General features: G+C 34.4%; 2 protein-coding genes across 4 annotated transcripts; one reads left to right on the top strand and one right to left on the bottom strand.

The window, feature by feature from the left end:
- Positions 1 to 6331: 6331 nt before the first annotated feature.
- On the top strand, positions 6332 to 9076 carry LOC111510071 (uncharacterized). Of its 2 annotated transcripts, none has more exons than XM_023165930.2 (5): positions 6332 to 6556; positions 6614 to 6798; positions 6858 to 6978; positions 8387 to 8541; positions 8629 to 9076. In XM_023165930.2, exons 1-5 carry the CDS (start codon positions 6422 to 6424, stop codon positions 8708 to 8710), a joined length of 678 nt encoding a protein of 225 aa, XP_023021698.2. In that variant the 5' UTR covers positions 6332 to 6421; the 3' UTR covers positions 8711 to 9076. The 2 variants fall into 2 exon arrangements, with proteins under 2 accessions (XP_023021698.2, XP_023021697.2); XM_023165929.2 differs by having other exon boundaries at positions 6333 to 6556; positions 8378 to 8541.
- Positions 9077 to 10084: 1008 nt separating this feature from the next.
- LOC111510073 (E3 ubiquitin-protein ligase SIAH1A) lies at positions 10085 to 14938 on the bottom strand. Of its 2 annotated transcripts, none has more exons than XM_074182757.1 (3): positions 14824 to 14938; positions 14663 to 14770; positions 10085 to 14601 (listed from the first exon to the last, which is right to left on the bottom strand). In XM_074182757.1, the coding sequence occupies exon 3, from the start codon at positions 14568 to 14570 to the stop codon at positions 13722 to 13724; it is 849 nt and encodes a 282-aa protein (XP_074038858.1). In that variant the 5' UTR covers positions 14571 to 14601; positions 14663 to 14770; positions 14824 to 14938; the 3' UTR covers positions 10085 to 13721. The 2 variants fall into 2 exon arrangements, with proteins under 2 accessions (XP_074038858.1, XP_074038857.1); XM_074182756.1 differs by having other exon boundaries at positions 10085 to 14583; positions 14824 to 14936.
- Positions 14939 to 15824: the final 886 nt, after the last annotated feature.

Below are 15824 nucleotides of genomic sequence, written 5' to 3' on the forward strand. Positions count from 1 at the left end.
TTGAAATTTATTTTTGAAATTCGATATATTCTTACATCATTTTGGAAAAACACTATATCAAAAAGACATCCAGAGTTCTCAATGAGCGTCCTAATTTATAATTCAAGGAAAGCAGGTACTTTGTAAATTATTGGAGAAATCATTAACCATAGGTAATGGGAAATGTTCCTCAATTTGGGTTATTACAGCAAATGCAAGTTTGAACAAAATAAAGTTGAGTTTAATTCATGAGTTTTTCCAATTCACTTCGAAAAGTATTCAAATTGATGTTTCAAATGTTGAGTTTTAATTTTTAAAGGGATTTGTTTCTAATTCACATATTGGCAAAAGCGCGTATATCAAGTTGAAATAATGTATACGTACCTAGATATTATACTTTAAAAAGGGAAAATTATCTATATAAATCAACAATTAAAGCAAAATATCAATTATAGTTCAATACCACCTCCACAAGCCACATAAACAACAGTTGTTTTGTTATTTATTTATCTAGAGTAAGATAGGTGAGGTGCACAAAATGTCAAATGTCACAGAATGTCTCGGATCTCGAAACATAAGTAAACAGAACAGCACGCCTCTGAAATATGTCATCTTTGTTTGTCTCATACAGGTAACAAATTCATTGTCTTTTATTAGCTATAACCGATGTTGCCAAATGGTGAAATAGAAACGAATCCCTTTAAATGTTGAATGCATTATTTCATTCCTCTTTTTTAAGTATTTCAATAATTTTTTAAAGAAGAAGGTTGAAATGATAAGTTTAAAATGCGTTGTTTTAGAGCTCTTTTATGAAAACTACTTGATTTTCATCAGGAGGATCATTCCCCATTGTCAAAAAAGAACGACTGGGACGTCGCAAGAAAGGTTATCACAGCACCGGCAGTTAAATGGGCTATCAAGTCTTTTCAGCCCTTCAAATCTCCCGGAGAGGATGGTATATTTCCAGCTCTTCTCACAAAATTGAATAGAGCTAGTCTGGCGTGAAACTATATACCACCCAGTTGGTTGGCAGCAAGGGTGGTATATATACCTAAAGTGGGCCGGAGAGACCCACACCCCAAATCGGTACGACCAATCAGCCTCACATCCTACCTGGTGAAAGGACTTGAGAGGATATTGGATGGACATATCAGGAGGGTAGCATTATATGCATCCCCACTGAATAACCACCCGTATGCTCATCAAACCGGCAAATCGACAGATTCAGCATTAAACAACCTCGTTGAGAAAATCTCCCAATCCCTTGACAACAAGGAGATTGCGGTTGCTGTATTTCTTGATATTGAAGGATCATTTGACAATGCACTACCTACTGCCAGATTGTCTCTGGCTAGAAAGGGTATAGAATCGACCATAACTGGCTGGATTTATGCCATGCTATTAAACAGAACTGCAACTACGACTCTTCAAGGCGGGGCTATCAAGTTCAGGGTCACCAGAAGCTGCCCTCAAGGTGGGGTACTAAAACCCCTTCTGTGGTCGCTCCTGGTGGATAGTCTGCTTGATGCCCTCGACAGAAGAAAAGTTTATCTGCAAGCTTATGCAGATGACCTTGTCATCCTGGCAAGGTCCACGTCGGGAAGGGTAGCTTGTAATATCCTCCAAAGCGCGTTGGACGTTGTTCACAGTTGGTGCCCGAGGGAGCAGATGTCTGTCAATCCCAGCAAAACTGTGTTAATCCCCTTCACCAAGAGAAGGAAATTGGACGATCTAACGCCACTTTCCCTCAATGGTATTGTCATTCCATTTAGAACGGAGGTGGAATATCTTGGTATTGTCCTTGATAAAAGGCTCACCTGGAACGCTCACTTGGAAAAAGTTTTACACAAAGCCAGACTGTCTCTATGGACATGTCGAAGGATTTGTGTTAAAACTTGGGGTTCAGGTCCCAAACAAATCAATTGGATTTATGTGATGATTGTCAGACCAATGATCACGTATGGTGCAATTGCTTAGTGGCCGAAGGCTTTACACAAAACGGCCCAAGCGAAGCTCTCTGGCTCACAGAGACAAGCTTGTCTGGCTATCAGTGGTGCCATCAGTACCACACCATCCGCGGCCATGCAGATCCTTCTAGATCTACCTCCTCTCCACATTTTTCTGGAAAGAGAGGCTAGATGGACTGCGTACAGACTTGTGCACATTGCCAATTGCACAAATCAATTCAATGCAGAGTGCAACAGACTGTTGGTTGATATTGGAAGTCACAGCATTCTGGAAATGACCTCTGTTTATGACTCCAACTGTCAACTACGAACTGCCTTATAAAGTACTATTCCCGAGTAGAGAGGACTGGATCCTGCGGGAGAAGGAAATATTAAGAGCAGATAGTTGTTGGTTTACAGATGAATCAAAAACACCTTCCGGTTCTGGTGCAGGTGTTTCCAGTCGCAGTCGCTATATATATATATATATATATATATATATATATATATATATATATATATATATATATATATATATATATAGATAGAGATTTTATCGAGGGTGTATGATACAAATCAAGAATGAAATAAATCGTGGAGACAACACTCAAAAAATAGGGGCAAACCGCGGACACAACAAACGCGGTTTGCCCCTATTTTTTGAGTGTTGTCTCCATGTCTCCACGATTTATTTCATTCTTGATTTATATGTATATATATATATATAGTTCAGAGCGGACCGACACAGCACTTAAATAACAGTGATGAATATCCTGAAAATGATGATTATAGACACTTTTATAATTTTCATTTTTCAAGAAACAGATTTTTTAATACCATGATTGATTCTGTGATGAGCAATTTGGATTCAAAATGTATGTCTTTGAATCAACACTTTGAAAATTTTACTTTTCTCTATGACTTAAAAAAATCCAAAAGAGCAAATACTGAGAGCAGTGACACCAAACTCCATCTGCTCCGATATATTATAGAGAAAGATGTAGAAGAAATTTACCCAAATGTTTACATTGCATTCGAATTTTTTTAACAATACCGGTAAGTTCTGTTTCCGCTAAAAGGAGCTTTTCAAAATTAATACTGATAAAAATGTATTTAAGGAATACAATGGGTCAAGAAAGACTTTCAGCTACCAAAAGTAGAAAATTTTTGTTTCTTCAATTGAAGTAAAGTGAGTAAATAGCCACAGTATCAGTGACTGGCTGGGTTTTTAATACGGCGACCTAGCCAGGATGTTTTTTTTTATTATTATAGCTTCATTAGATAAGTGATATGAGGAAGTTCTCAATAGAATTTTGTTCAGGACACAAAAAAGAGAGATTAAGTTGCTGTGGTTCTCACTTGAGTGTATGTCGGCTCTAGTAGCAGCTTGTAGAGAGACTTCTGGTTCCAGAAGGATGATCGTAAGAACCCGTGGGATCACCCAATACTATCTGGCCAGCAACTTTCTTAATTCATTGAGTAGGTTGTTGAATCACCTTAGATCCTCTAGTAGCGAGCCTATATATTGAATCCCTGTTGTTCTTCTGCTGTTTCAGCCACCGACCAAATATATTAATACGAAGAGCGCTCCATATATTTAATCAGAATAGGAAACACAGCCGAAATTCGCGTTACATGCAAATTTTGCAAATACACAAAGAGAAAAAATGAAAAAAATAAAATAAAAAAAAACTGAAATTCAATGTTCCAAAAAGTACATGAGTAAAAATTCTAGTAAGTGTTTATTAATTTAAAAAAAATGTTTCATTTCAAGTGTTTTTTTTATTTAATAAACCCTTCTTCTTGCACCATTAGAGAGCGTGACGAAATTTACCATGCCCACATTAAATTTAGGTCTTGACACTGCCAAAATACATACATTAAATCATTTCATCTACCTCCCATTCAATGAACTGTTTACGAGGACACCAGTATATAGGATATCTAGTATCGTAAAACTGAATATTATATTTTTCTCGTTACCGTTAATACTAAATACAATTTCAGTATGACTCCAATCAGTCAAATAACTTCTTAACAAATAACGAATCATTTTTCTCTCTTCATATGCGCAAAATTTTCAAAATGATATGTGAAATAGGATTGAAGTAATAACTGTACATAGATTCATATAGAAAATAATTTTAATGCTTTCTTATAAATTTCTATAAAGAAACAAATAGAGTATTACTAAGGTTTATAAAAATGATTGTGCATATTGTGAATGTGCACAGTACGAACTTTGATTTTAACAATTTTTTTGTGTTCATTGAAATCATTTCCACTACTTTTCTCATCATTTTCTTCCATAGAACAACTTTCACATTCAGTTTCCATATCAGGATCGTGAAATAGAATGGCATTCATTCCCTCGAATTGCATATTCCTTTTCTTAGGGTTCCGAACATCGGAACCATCATCACCTGTTTTATCTTTCGCTAGAAACTGCTCCGACTTTTCGGAGCTATCGTTTAAGGAGTTTTGCATAGAAATTGGGTTCCGATGTAGACCCTCAGTATCAAGATCATTCTCAAAATCCAGAGATGTCGAATTTTCTTTAGATTTTTCCGAAATAGTATCCAAATTCAACGACGCTCGTCTGTCAATATGTGAAGTTGATGGTTGGTTCAACATCACAGGGACGTTCATGTCGTCCCTCAGATTTTGCAACATCTTCAGTTTGTAGCTCAGAGGCCCGGGTTTTACGGCCGCTTGTCTTTTGTGATTACCAGTCGTTCTTCGTCTATAAAGGTCCACGTTATGTTCTCGACCGCTATCGGCATACACTGACAAATTGTCCAAGGTTGAGTTAGCCCTCTGGTTGTTGGTAATTGGCTTAACGAAATACTTATAACTGGTAGGAGTTCTAGATATATGCAACGGTCTTGGCTGTATGGAGATTGAAGAATTCTGTGAGCTAAGTTCAGAATGTCTCTCCATTAGCGTCTCGGCTGTCAGTAGCTTGGCAACTTGAGAATCAGTGACGTCCAGTCTTTGCACTACAACCCTTGGTTGCCAACAATTTGTGAATGTTTCTGTTTGGGTAGAAAATTCTCTGCTGTCTTTTCGTGAATTTACTTTGCCACGTCCTCTTGCCATTATAACAAGTTCAGTTTTTTAGTGACATTTATCTTGGTGGGTTATAGCGGATTCTTCGATATAAACATTGACACTAATGACAATTTCCTATAGATGACGGAACATGTTACGATTATGCCAAAGCCCACTATTGCTAACAAGGAGCACTAGATATGTCCTGAAAATTTACAAATCACAGCTAGTAATAAGCCCTTAACCGGCTCTAAAAATTATATTAGTTATTTCATCATTATTTGTCGAGTGTCATCATCATCAAATAGGTACTCAAACCACAAATATGAAACATAAATAAGTTACAAAGCCTTATAGTATAATATCTGAATTAGAAACAACCTCCACCCTTCTGTTCAATCGATGATAAATTTTTTATATTGAAATACATATTGCGGGTTCGTCCGTTAACGGGGGACATGAGGGCCTCATTCGACAGTGTTGGGGCGTTCTATATCGGGAGGGGTCGTCTACAGCATAATCTATAGCTTCCCTAACTAACGGGATAACATAAGTTATTGACAATTGACCTTATTAAGTGATGCGACCCCATGGTTGCCAACTGCGGACAAATAATGACATTTGATAATAAATAAATAACCTGTTTTTCTGAGTTCCTTCTGCATTTTTCATTTTTGATAAATGAGAAACTGATTTCCAGAATATGGCCGAAAAGAGATTTCCAGTCGTCGATATAAAGTTGGGGCTCCAGAATGGAGAATCAGCTATGAAGAAATGTAAGATGGTCTGTCCCAATTACGAAAAAACAACTTCATCGACATATTTTTTAAAGTTTCTCCGTTAAAATAAATTACAGAATCATCCAAGTCACACAAAAACACTTATTAGTAATTTTTCATAACGATATATTAAAATAAACAACGATACAATGTTTTAATGACACAAAACATCTGGTTTTTCACCGAATGTATAAAAAACGGATTTTATAATGTTAGTGCAAATCGCACAATGAACTGTTTCTTGAATGAGATGTAGAGGAACAGGAACAATGAGAACTGTACTAACGGCATAGCACCCACCCAACCGGTATACGATCCAGGTTGGGTCACAATCCAGTCTTTCATATTTATATTACAGACGATAAAACTTCCGTCTTGTATAAATATAATTGTTCCTGAGGTAGTTTCCTTCTTGTATCTCAAAATTAGTTCCTTATCTGTTAAGTTTCAGCTTTTTGGATCAATTTCCATTTTCTCTTAACCTGTATCAAATAACATAACATTCGAATCATGTTCCGATTAGACACGGAGTATATAAATTTGTCAGAACGACATTTGGAGTTTATGTTTTGTGATTCGATTTACTCCCTAACCTCACTAACTAACCTCATTCATTATGAATGTAAACAAAACAAGATTGCTAAAATAATTGATTTATAATTCAAAATGTTAGAAGGGTGGTATTGTCGGTCCATAGCAAATGAAGCTGCTGCAGCTGAAGAAGAGGAAAGAGCAGTAGAAGAATCCAAGTTCAAGAAAGAATATAAGTATTTAAAGAGAAAATTTCAAAACTTAGTTTATGTAAGTGGAGCAAAGTATGTGTAATTCATGCAGTAAATGTGTAATTTTCATTTGTAGGAAAATGAGGCTTTTCAGCAAGCCCTTAGGTCGGCCCAAAAACGACTGTTGATGGTCACGAGAGACCGAACGTTCTTGTTAGACAGGTTACTAATGCATGAGAAAGTTGATAACAGTACATCAGAATCAGAAGAAACTGAATCATCAGATGATGGAGAGGTTGTCAAGATGGAACTTCTCAAAAAGTAAGTTTTTATTGTTGGCCAAACAATGACAGAAATTCAGTGTCATTCATGATTTTTAGAAGGAAAGATGCAGGATCCCATTCTAGCCATCACCATACGAATTCTGTTAAGGGAACGCCAGCAGTGAAAAGAAAAAGACCCACAGCTCCTAGACCTCCGAAACATGTCCCTCAGAATGTGGTAAATATAAATTGCTAACATTTCTTCACCCAGTAATTATTTGGTTTCTCATATTACTAAAAAGAATTATCTGTTTTCTGTTGAACATGAATCAGAAGTCAAAACGTGATGCTTCAGTCCACTGTTTCACCAAATTATGTCCTTTTTTTACTTCGCTGCAGTTTTTGTTATTAACTGTTGACAATATCACAAGAAATTAAAGTCGAAATATGCAAAATTTGTGGCCAAATTTGAATTCCACTTAGTACTTTGATATCAAAAACAATACCTGTTTTAAATCTTACTTTCTTATTTAGTAACACATTAATCTTGCTTTCTTCTGATGTCAATTTCTAGTTTTTTGCTCTAGTGTCATCTTTTGCATTCTCCTTGATTTTTTCATCACCCTTTTTTTCATTTTTGTGCCTTTTGCTGATTTTTTCACACTCTCTTTAGAGCCTAATATTTTGGTGGCATCTTTTGTAATATTCTTTATTTTTTCCATAAACTAGCTGATTCTGGATTGACCATTACATAATTTTTTTGACAATTCGAAAAAAAAACACAAATAAACTGAAACCTAACAAGGAATACAATAAAATAACACTCTGTAGCCCATTCTGATTCTAACAAAACTAATTATCATAAGAGAAAATACAAAATCTCTTGAGGTTCATATTGACATATTGCACATTACATAAAAGATATACCTGTGACATTATGATTTATCTATAACTAACGCCTTCTAAAGAAGGCGTTCAAACAGTTGTACTACAAAATGGAATAAGTCAAAATAATTTACAGTAAATATATTAATCAAATGTTAACACATATGTTCAGGAACTGCACAGCCAAAAAAATATTTTGAAAATACCTTCTGAGTTGGAGCCGTATTAAGTCAAAAAATATCACGGAGCAGGTGAATCTTTGAAAGCTCTTGCAATAAATATAATAAAGGACTTCGGAAAAATGTATTTATTGTGTGAAAGCTAGTCAGATTTAATTGATGTTCATTGACTTTCTATTGAAATTATCCATGTGTTTTTGAATTTCCATTGCCTCTCTACTCTTCGATAGTTATTTTGAGTTCTATCGAGTATTACTGTATCTTCGAATGAGATATAGTGAGTGCCTTCTTTGTTGAGAGCATGTTCAGCTACAGCTGATTTGTCCAAGTCGGCAATTTCTCTTATGTTCAGGAGGACGGATACCTACACTTTCGTGATTCCAATGTAGACCAATCCGACGCTACAAGGAATCCGATTTACCACGGGTGTTGCTAAAGGTTCTTTTGGGTCCTTAGCTGAATTTGTCCGACCTTTAATTTATGCTGATCTAATAGTAATATGTCTTTCTCTTTAATCTCCAAATATTTTCTATTTCATCACATTGACTGATTCACTGTTATTCATTTCATCAGCATTTGCAGATGCCTTCTGCTGGCATTGTTCTCTCAGATGGTCACATGACTCCGGAAGAAGTGGAAAGACACTTGCAGTCACAAAGTTTCATGGAATTCGTCCCCGAGAGAGCACCACCAACGGTTCCAACAGAAATGTTCAGCAACGAACCATCTTTAGACAGGTATGTTGTAAGTGCTGAGTATCCAGGATTGAAAGCATCGTGAGTACTAAAATTATGCACAAGATCATGATTTGTTTTTTGTTTCAGTGAATCAAATGACATTGGAGAGCTAGAAACGTCACCTAGCAATATGGGCGAAGAACTTAGTATTGACATGATACCAGAATAAATAATATACTCAAATAGCAAACTATTTCTCCTGAAAGTTTTACAGTGTTTAAAAACGAACCTAGGGAACAGACGGATTTTTTGTTTGTGTTAAAGATGATTTTTATAAATTAATTTATATCTAGGACATATTTTAGATGAATGAGAAAAAATGTATCTGTTAAGGTGAGCTAGAGGGGCATGTTCTGTTCTTTTGAATAGAAAACACAAATGTGTGGATATAGTATCTGATAGTATATGTTTATGACGTTAATATTGATTTGCTGAAATCCTCTTGTAAATATAACAGCTCAAAATATCTTCCTTTATGAAAAAACATAATTATAATAATAATAATAATGAATAAATTGTTAATTTCCCAATAGAATTCACCCATTTATATGATCCAAAACAATCGGTGTTCCTAAACACCTGAACTGCAACACTTTTCTTGATGTACGTTTTGACAATTGAGTTGGCGTATTACTATCAAATTCAAGATTTAATAGTGAAGCATATGAACCAATATACATAAAATGTATTGATTACATAAACTACTCATGGAGAGATTTTGATTTGGAAAATATTTATTTTGACAATGATTCAGATTTATGAACAGAAGCCTTCATGATGAATTATTACTTTTACATAGAAAGGAAAAAAACCAGTAAATGTTTCAAAAAATGTCACTTCAAAAAAACCTTGATTTCCTAAGGTTCAAGAAATCAAAAATAATATCAATTCCTTACAAATGTACAAAGATAATAAAAATAAATAAACTCGTATATGAGTCTTTCAAGAATTTCTTGGAATCTTTGGAAATGTGTTATCACAAATAATGAGCATTCTTTAAAAGACATTTTTTGGAGATGACTCAACGTTTCTTGCCATTTCATGAATCATTGAGCTCACTTTGGTTAGTCCTGTCATCATTATTCAAGTCAACAGTGTTATCTGTTTGAAATCTGTTTTTTTCCGTTAACCGGCTGTCACACCCTTACGAACGACAACCCTCAGAAGTCCAAACTTGTGCGAGCTAAGGATTAACGAGGTTTTACCTTCTAACGTGTGGTTCCTAATACGGATATGAGTTGGATGATAGATAGCAAGTGAAAATCGATCATTCAGACTATGGTTTGAACCAACAAGGCAGTCAATTCGAGTGAGTGAACAAAGCACCCACGTCGAACCACCTGGTTACTGACTGACCGAATCAACTGTGAAATTAATTTACCTGTTAATTGGTATCTTTTTAAGAACAACATTGCTCTGAGAATTTACAGAGAAGTAGCCAAGTAGGCTATTGTATACATAAAATTTGGAAGGTGTATATTTTATACCTGGGTACATAGTCAATGAACTGTTCTTAATGTTATTTTTGAATAAAAAACTCCTGTGAGATATAATTATTAATAATAATATTTATTTGTAGTTCCTTATTACATATAAACACTCTGAAGAATGTTATCCTCAGATGAATTGATTTCTAGCAGAAGCAAAAGATTTGTAGATCTGCTTGAACCCCATAATATTCTTCAAGGCTAGACTTAACATTATGGAGTTACTTACATTGCTAGTGTTAAAAAGTACAATCACTACACATCATCTTTGCAGTAATTTACAGCATCATAAAATACATTTTTTGTGAGTTTCGCGAGTTCAATATTTGGTTTAATGACCTCCAAGATAACAATATATTTGGAGATTATTTATCGTTTTCAAAACTTTTGTAAATCCTAGGCCATATTGGTCTCCATAGACTAGAATTTTTCTAGCTAGAAGAAACCGTCCGGATCTCAGGTATTCTGTAGCCTTCCAGGCCGGCATATTTATTTATTCATTTATTTACGGCAATGCCTATTTTTTACAAGATAATTAACAAGTTCACACATATGTATTTAACAGTAATCTAAACTAGGTTTAAGGAAAAAATATATAAAATAAAATTTAAAAAATCGTAAAAATAAGTTAATGAATCACAATCTTTTCACAGTCTTTTTAATGTTTCCAAAGAAGAATTAAAACATTCTAAATCTACATTGTATGTATTTGCAAGTTCCAAAATTTTACCTACAGTTTCATTCCGACCATAGTTAGTGCGACAAAAGGGAACTTTGAAGATTTCCAAATTTCTTGTTCTCCTTGGATTCACATTTAAAGTTATAAATTCGACAAGTTCTGGGGAATTGATGCTACCATTGATTAGTTTATGAATTAGGGTGAGCCAGAGTATTCAAGTTAAGAATGTCCAATATAATTTTATAGTATATTCACCAATATGATATCCCAGTCTATATGCAGAATACCTTAAAAACTTATTTTGAAAACTTTCAAGCATATCAATATCCACATGATATGAAGGGCACCAAATTGTGGAATTGTATTCGATTATTGATCTAACAATTGAACAATATATGATTTTCATTAAAGTGAGAGATAATTCAGTTCTGATTGATTGATTTTATATGGCCAGTTAATGGGATTTTTGTTTCGGAAAAAAGTAAATTTTTGACATTTGTCTAATTGCAGTAGTTAGATAAATCGTACTGTAATAATTTTGTATCAGTTGAGTCATGAATAACTTTAAACTTCTTCATGTCATCAGCAAACAAAAGAAATTCACTCTAAAGAATAACATCTTTCAAGTCATTTACAAATAGGTTGAAAAGCAATGGCCCTAAATGAGAACCCTGTGGTACACCCGATGAAACTGTGATTGAGGAAGATACTGAGTTACCATATTTTACAAATTGTACTCTGCAGGCTAGATGATTTTCAATCCATTTCAGAATGTTTTCTTGAATACCCAAAGCGTTTAGTTTATGCAACAACGAATTGTGGTTTACTCGGTCAAATGCCTTTGAAAAATCTGTGTAAATAGAATCCACCCGGTGCCTATTTTCGAAGGCATTTATTATACAATGTTGATAAATTAGCAGATTTGTACTGGTAGATCTACCACTACTGAATCCATGTTGTTGATTAATGATTATATGTCTACAATCCCATGTTGATGTTATTCTCTATTTTATTTATGTATGCTTCATGGCAAGTTTTTCTCAAAGCTTTGCACTTATCTCGCAAATAACAAAATTCTTCATATTCATAAAAATTTCCATTTTTGTATTCTCTGTGAACCGATTTCTTCTTGAAAACTATTTTTTTCAGCTCAGAATTGAACCATATTGGGAAAGTAGAAGCTTTATATTTTTTTAGTGGAACATAGTACTCCAGAGCTGTATAGAGAATATTGTAAAAATTTGTAACTACAATATTTAAATCCTCATCCTTCAGTATTTCGGTATCCCAATTGATACTTGCCAAGAAATCATTCATGCCTATATAATCTCCATTTACAAAGTCATAAAAGTATTTATCATATTTTAGATATTCCTTTGTATCATTTTTTAAATCAAAACATACCGAAGAATCATGTAATGTATTTTGAAAAATTGGGTCCGATGGATTTTGAACAGACATATTTATGAATGATGAAAAAATTAAATCTAAGTAAACATTTCTTAAATAATGGAAACTAAATGAATGTAATAAAGCTAGTGCAGGTGAGTTTTCTGGACAATCAACATTCAAACCAAGCTCTCCATTAAACAAAAATGCGTCAGGTATATTATAGTCACCACAAAGGATAATCTTGCTAGTACAGTATTTTTCTAAAATATAATCAAAGGTAGCAGTATGTTCCATATAAGTATTCACTACAGAAGGAGGAATATATACACCACCGATAATGAATGTTGAAGCACCTAAAGATAATTTAACATACAGATGTTCCATATTGTCAAGGGATATGTCGATTAACTCAGTTATTAAACATTCTCTAATGGCTATTAGTATTCCTCCTCCTCTTTTTTTATCGCTATTTGTTTGGTCTCTATCTAATCTATATATGTTGAAACCTTTTAAACCCAGTTCACTATCGGAAAAATCTCTATTAAGCCATGTTTCTACTAAAATTATATCATAATTTGAACACAACATTGTTGAAATTTTAATATTTTTGTTCTCATACCGCCGACATTTTGAAAATACACAGAAAACTGATTGGGTTTTACTTTTTTGCATTATCATGTGCTACAGAAATAAAAAAAGTACGACCGGAGATGGCATTGTTAAAGCTATTTTCAGGGCTTTTTAGCCGTTGTCTGTAGGTTTTTATGCCTGACGTTTCGTCAAATACTACGTATCCGACCGAAAGTTCGGTTTAGTTTCGGCGGCAGACCTGCCGCAACTACGACCGAAACCGCATTCGGGAGTTCCCGCGCTGTGATCGGTCGTGTCCGGTCATGCATGGTCATGATATTAGGTAACAACTCAAATAAGTAATCTTATGTTTAATATTTTTGAAAACCCATCAATAATATTTAAAAGAAGGATCTACACCTACTCAAATAAACACCTCACCTATTTTAAGTATTTTTAAGGTGCCATTAATATTTTTTCTTAAATAAGGGTTTTTTATGTTGATTATCAATAAGTAAAAATGTCGAAGACTGCATAACGTGATTTGAAGATGAAAAAAATAAATACTAACGGATTAAAATAACCTTTTCTTTATTTTTCCCTTAAAACATAATCCTTGTAAGGAAGTTTTGGTTTCGGCCGAAACTAAGACCGTTGCCGAAATTCGGTTTCGGTCGTAAAAACCAATTTCGGTCGGACACTAGTACTACGTCTACCGCAGTAGTAAGCGAAACGTCAGACATGAAAACCTGCAGACCACGACCAGAAAAAAACGGAAAGTAATCAACACATTCATCATAATATTTTTAAATCATTAAGCAGAAAGATCTCTGTCCATAACCAATTGAACAAATTGATAAATGGCTCGAAAAAATGAACTTGTTATCATTATTATTACTATAAGGTATCTTATTTAATGAATAATATATCATATAAGCAACTCGACTGAAAATTCATAATTCGAAATGTATAACTGAAATCACATTCATTGAAATCTAATGTTATTTATAAGCAACTTCATAAGATAAAAACAAAATGCCGATTCCCAATTCTCATCTCCTTGGACCATGGCATTTGATAGGCTTCTTAGGAGTAGTATCTGTTGATTTCTTGATCGACTTAATTCTGAACTTGAAGGGTAGTTCTCCATCTCCGTTCAAGTAGTTTTTAAGTGTTGAAAATGTAATTACAACGCATTTCTCTTGATTGAAGATGGCTTCTGTGTCGGCAGTGTCATTTTGACATAACTCGATTACTTTATACTGACGTACAGGGCCACTGTGGATTTCAAATTCATAGAAATAATGCAGAGCTTGATCAAGCAATCCAATCATCTGGAAAGTCCAGTAAGCCTTTTGTTTAGCAGTGTCAATTTTGTGCTTATAAAAAAAGTAATTCTGGCCGTTGAAAAATGAGATGATCTGCAAGTCATAGAAATCCCTGGTCAAATCAATCTTCATATTAGCTTCGGTGCTATACTGCATAAAAGTTTGTGGGTTGTGGGCGTCTTTAAAATGATTATATATCTCAGAATATTCTCCTGCCCAGTTGCATTTCCACTTGGCAAATTTCTTTCCTTCGCAATAGTATTTTCTGAACCTGCACTCTAGCTCGTGGGCTTCTTTCTCCTGGGTTGATATGATATACTTGCAGCCCTTATCTGCATAGCAGCATTTCAACTTGAGGACATCCTTGATGCCTTCAATTAGCTGCTCCAACTGATAATTTCTTGTATTCGATATAGGTCCTCTACAACAAGGGCACATGGTAATTCCGGAAGATTTTATGCATTCACCACACATGCTATGTCCCCTCTGACACTGAATTATGGGAGAAGTCATTGTTTCCACACAAATGGGACACAGCATCAATTTATCTGCTTGTTGGTTTTTAACAGACATTTTGAGAAATTATCTGAAAGATATAAGTAGACTTTTTTATTAAGATACATTTCCAGTCCGAAAAATATCTATAAGGACAATAATAAATTTACCTTCTTCTCTAGATGCCTCTGGGAATCACTCAGATCTTCAGTTCATCCGCTTTGTGATGATCAATCTCCAATAGGAATCCAATCTTGGTACAGTTTGACAAATAAAACCTACAAATCTTATTGTTTGCATTAACGATAATACATGTAAATATTCATAACACCTATGTTTATATATTTCTAATTTATTTATCTTTGTTCCACTCAATAGACAACTCTAGTCTTGATAGACAAAACAAATTAAAAAACGCAAAATGCTTCTGTGATATAAATGATATATGGTGTTCTGTGAATAAATAGAAGTAAAGTCTCGTGGTTCGTTATGTTTATCCGAACTGTGTGAATACCGTACGGTCACGGTATTCAAGTATGCAATAAGTCGCTAATTCTCGTTCTCATCTAATTATTGAATCTCTGCCGCGGTTCTTTGCTTGTGTAACAATGGACGCGATCGCGATAATCATTCGCTCCGCAAGCTATCATGGATATTTTTTGGCATATGTATTACACCCAATGTATAAAAATATGGACACTTTTTTGAATCACGACATTATTTTTTTATAAATGAAAATGACTGTATTGGTCGATGTTTCCTATTTCATTTGAATGTTTTTTCGTCAGGTTCGCGACTGGAACGTTCCAATGAAGGAGCGGTATTTCTCATCTCTATTTCAAATTTGTCACTTTGAGAGAAAAATCGAAAGTCTCTCTCTGTTTTACAAGTAAAACTGAGGGAAACATCCGATTTTCCTATAGATATGAAAGTGCACCTGATTTGAAAAGAGACCCCTGGAGTCTAATTTTCGAATTATTGAAAGCTTCTTTCGATAGAAACTGATGTCATATTTAAGATTCCTAGAAACAGTCATATTCAAATAACTGCCAAGGATCGAAATAGGCCCAAGAATATCAAATTACGTCATTTGGCGCCTCTTCCTGAAGAAAAAAATTCCCGTAAATGGAGAATTAGGTTCTAGATGTAATCACTTGGACCTCTTCCCTTTGTAAAATATCTTGTCGAAACTTCTCGACCTACGGAACTCTTGATATAGAGTTTTAATACATTTCAGTATTCCATTCATGTAGGAGCTGAACATCCTTCAAGGAGCATTATTTGACAATGTTGAGTTGGCACGTCGATTTTCAATATCGTTTGCATTTGAAA

This window comes from Leptinotarsa decemlineata, unplaced genomic scaffold, assembly GCF_025532065.1.
Source record: "Leptinotarsa decemlineata unplaced genomic scaffold, Ldec_3_MD MMD2_tig00026328_RagTag_RagTag, whole genome shotgun sequence".
Classification (NCBI taxonomy): Eukaryota; Metazoa; Arthropoda; class Insecta; order Coleoptera; family Chrysomelidae; genus Leptinotarsa; species Leptinotarsa decemlineata.

Coding starts and splice junctions, on each gene's coding strand:
- LOC111510071 (XM_023165929.2), top strand. CDS start 6,422: ATGTTAGAAGGGTGGTATTGTCGGTCCATAGCAAATGAAGCTGCTGCA. Junction 6,799..6,857: donor AAGATGGAACTTCTCAAAAA/GTAAGTTTTTAT, acceptor CATGATTTTTAG/AAGGAAAGATGCAGGATCCC. Junction 8,542..8,628: donor AACGAACCATCTTTAGACAG/GTATGTTGTAAG, acceptor TTTTTGTTTCAG/TGAATCAAATGACATTGGAG.
- LOC111510073 (XM_074182757.1), bottom strand. CDS start 14,570: ATGTCTGTTAAAAACCAACAAGCAGATAAATTGATGCTGTGTCCCATT.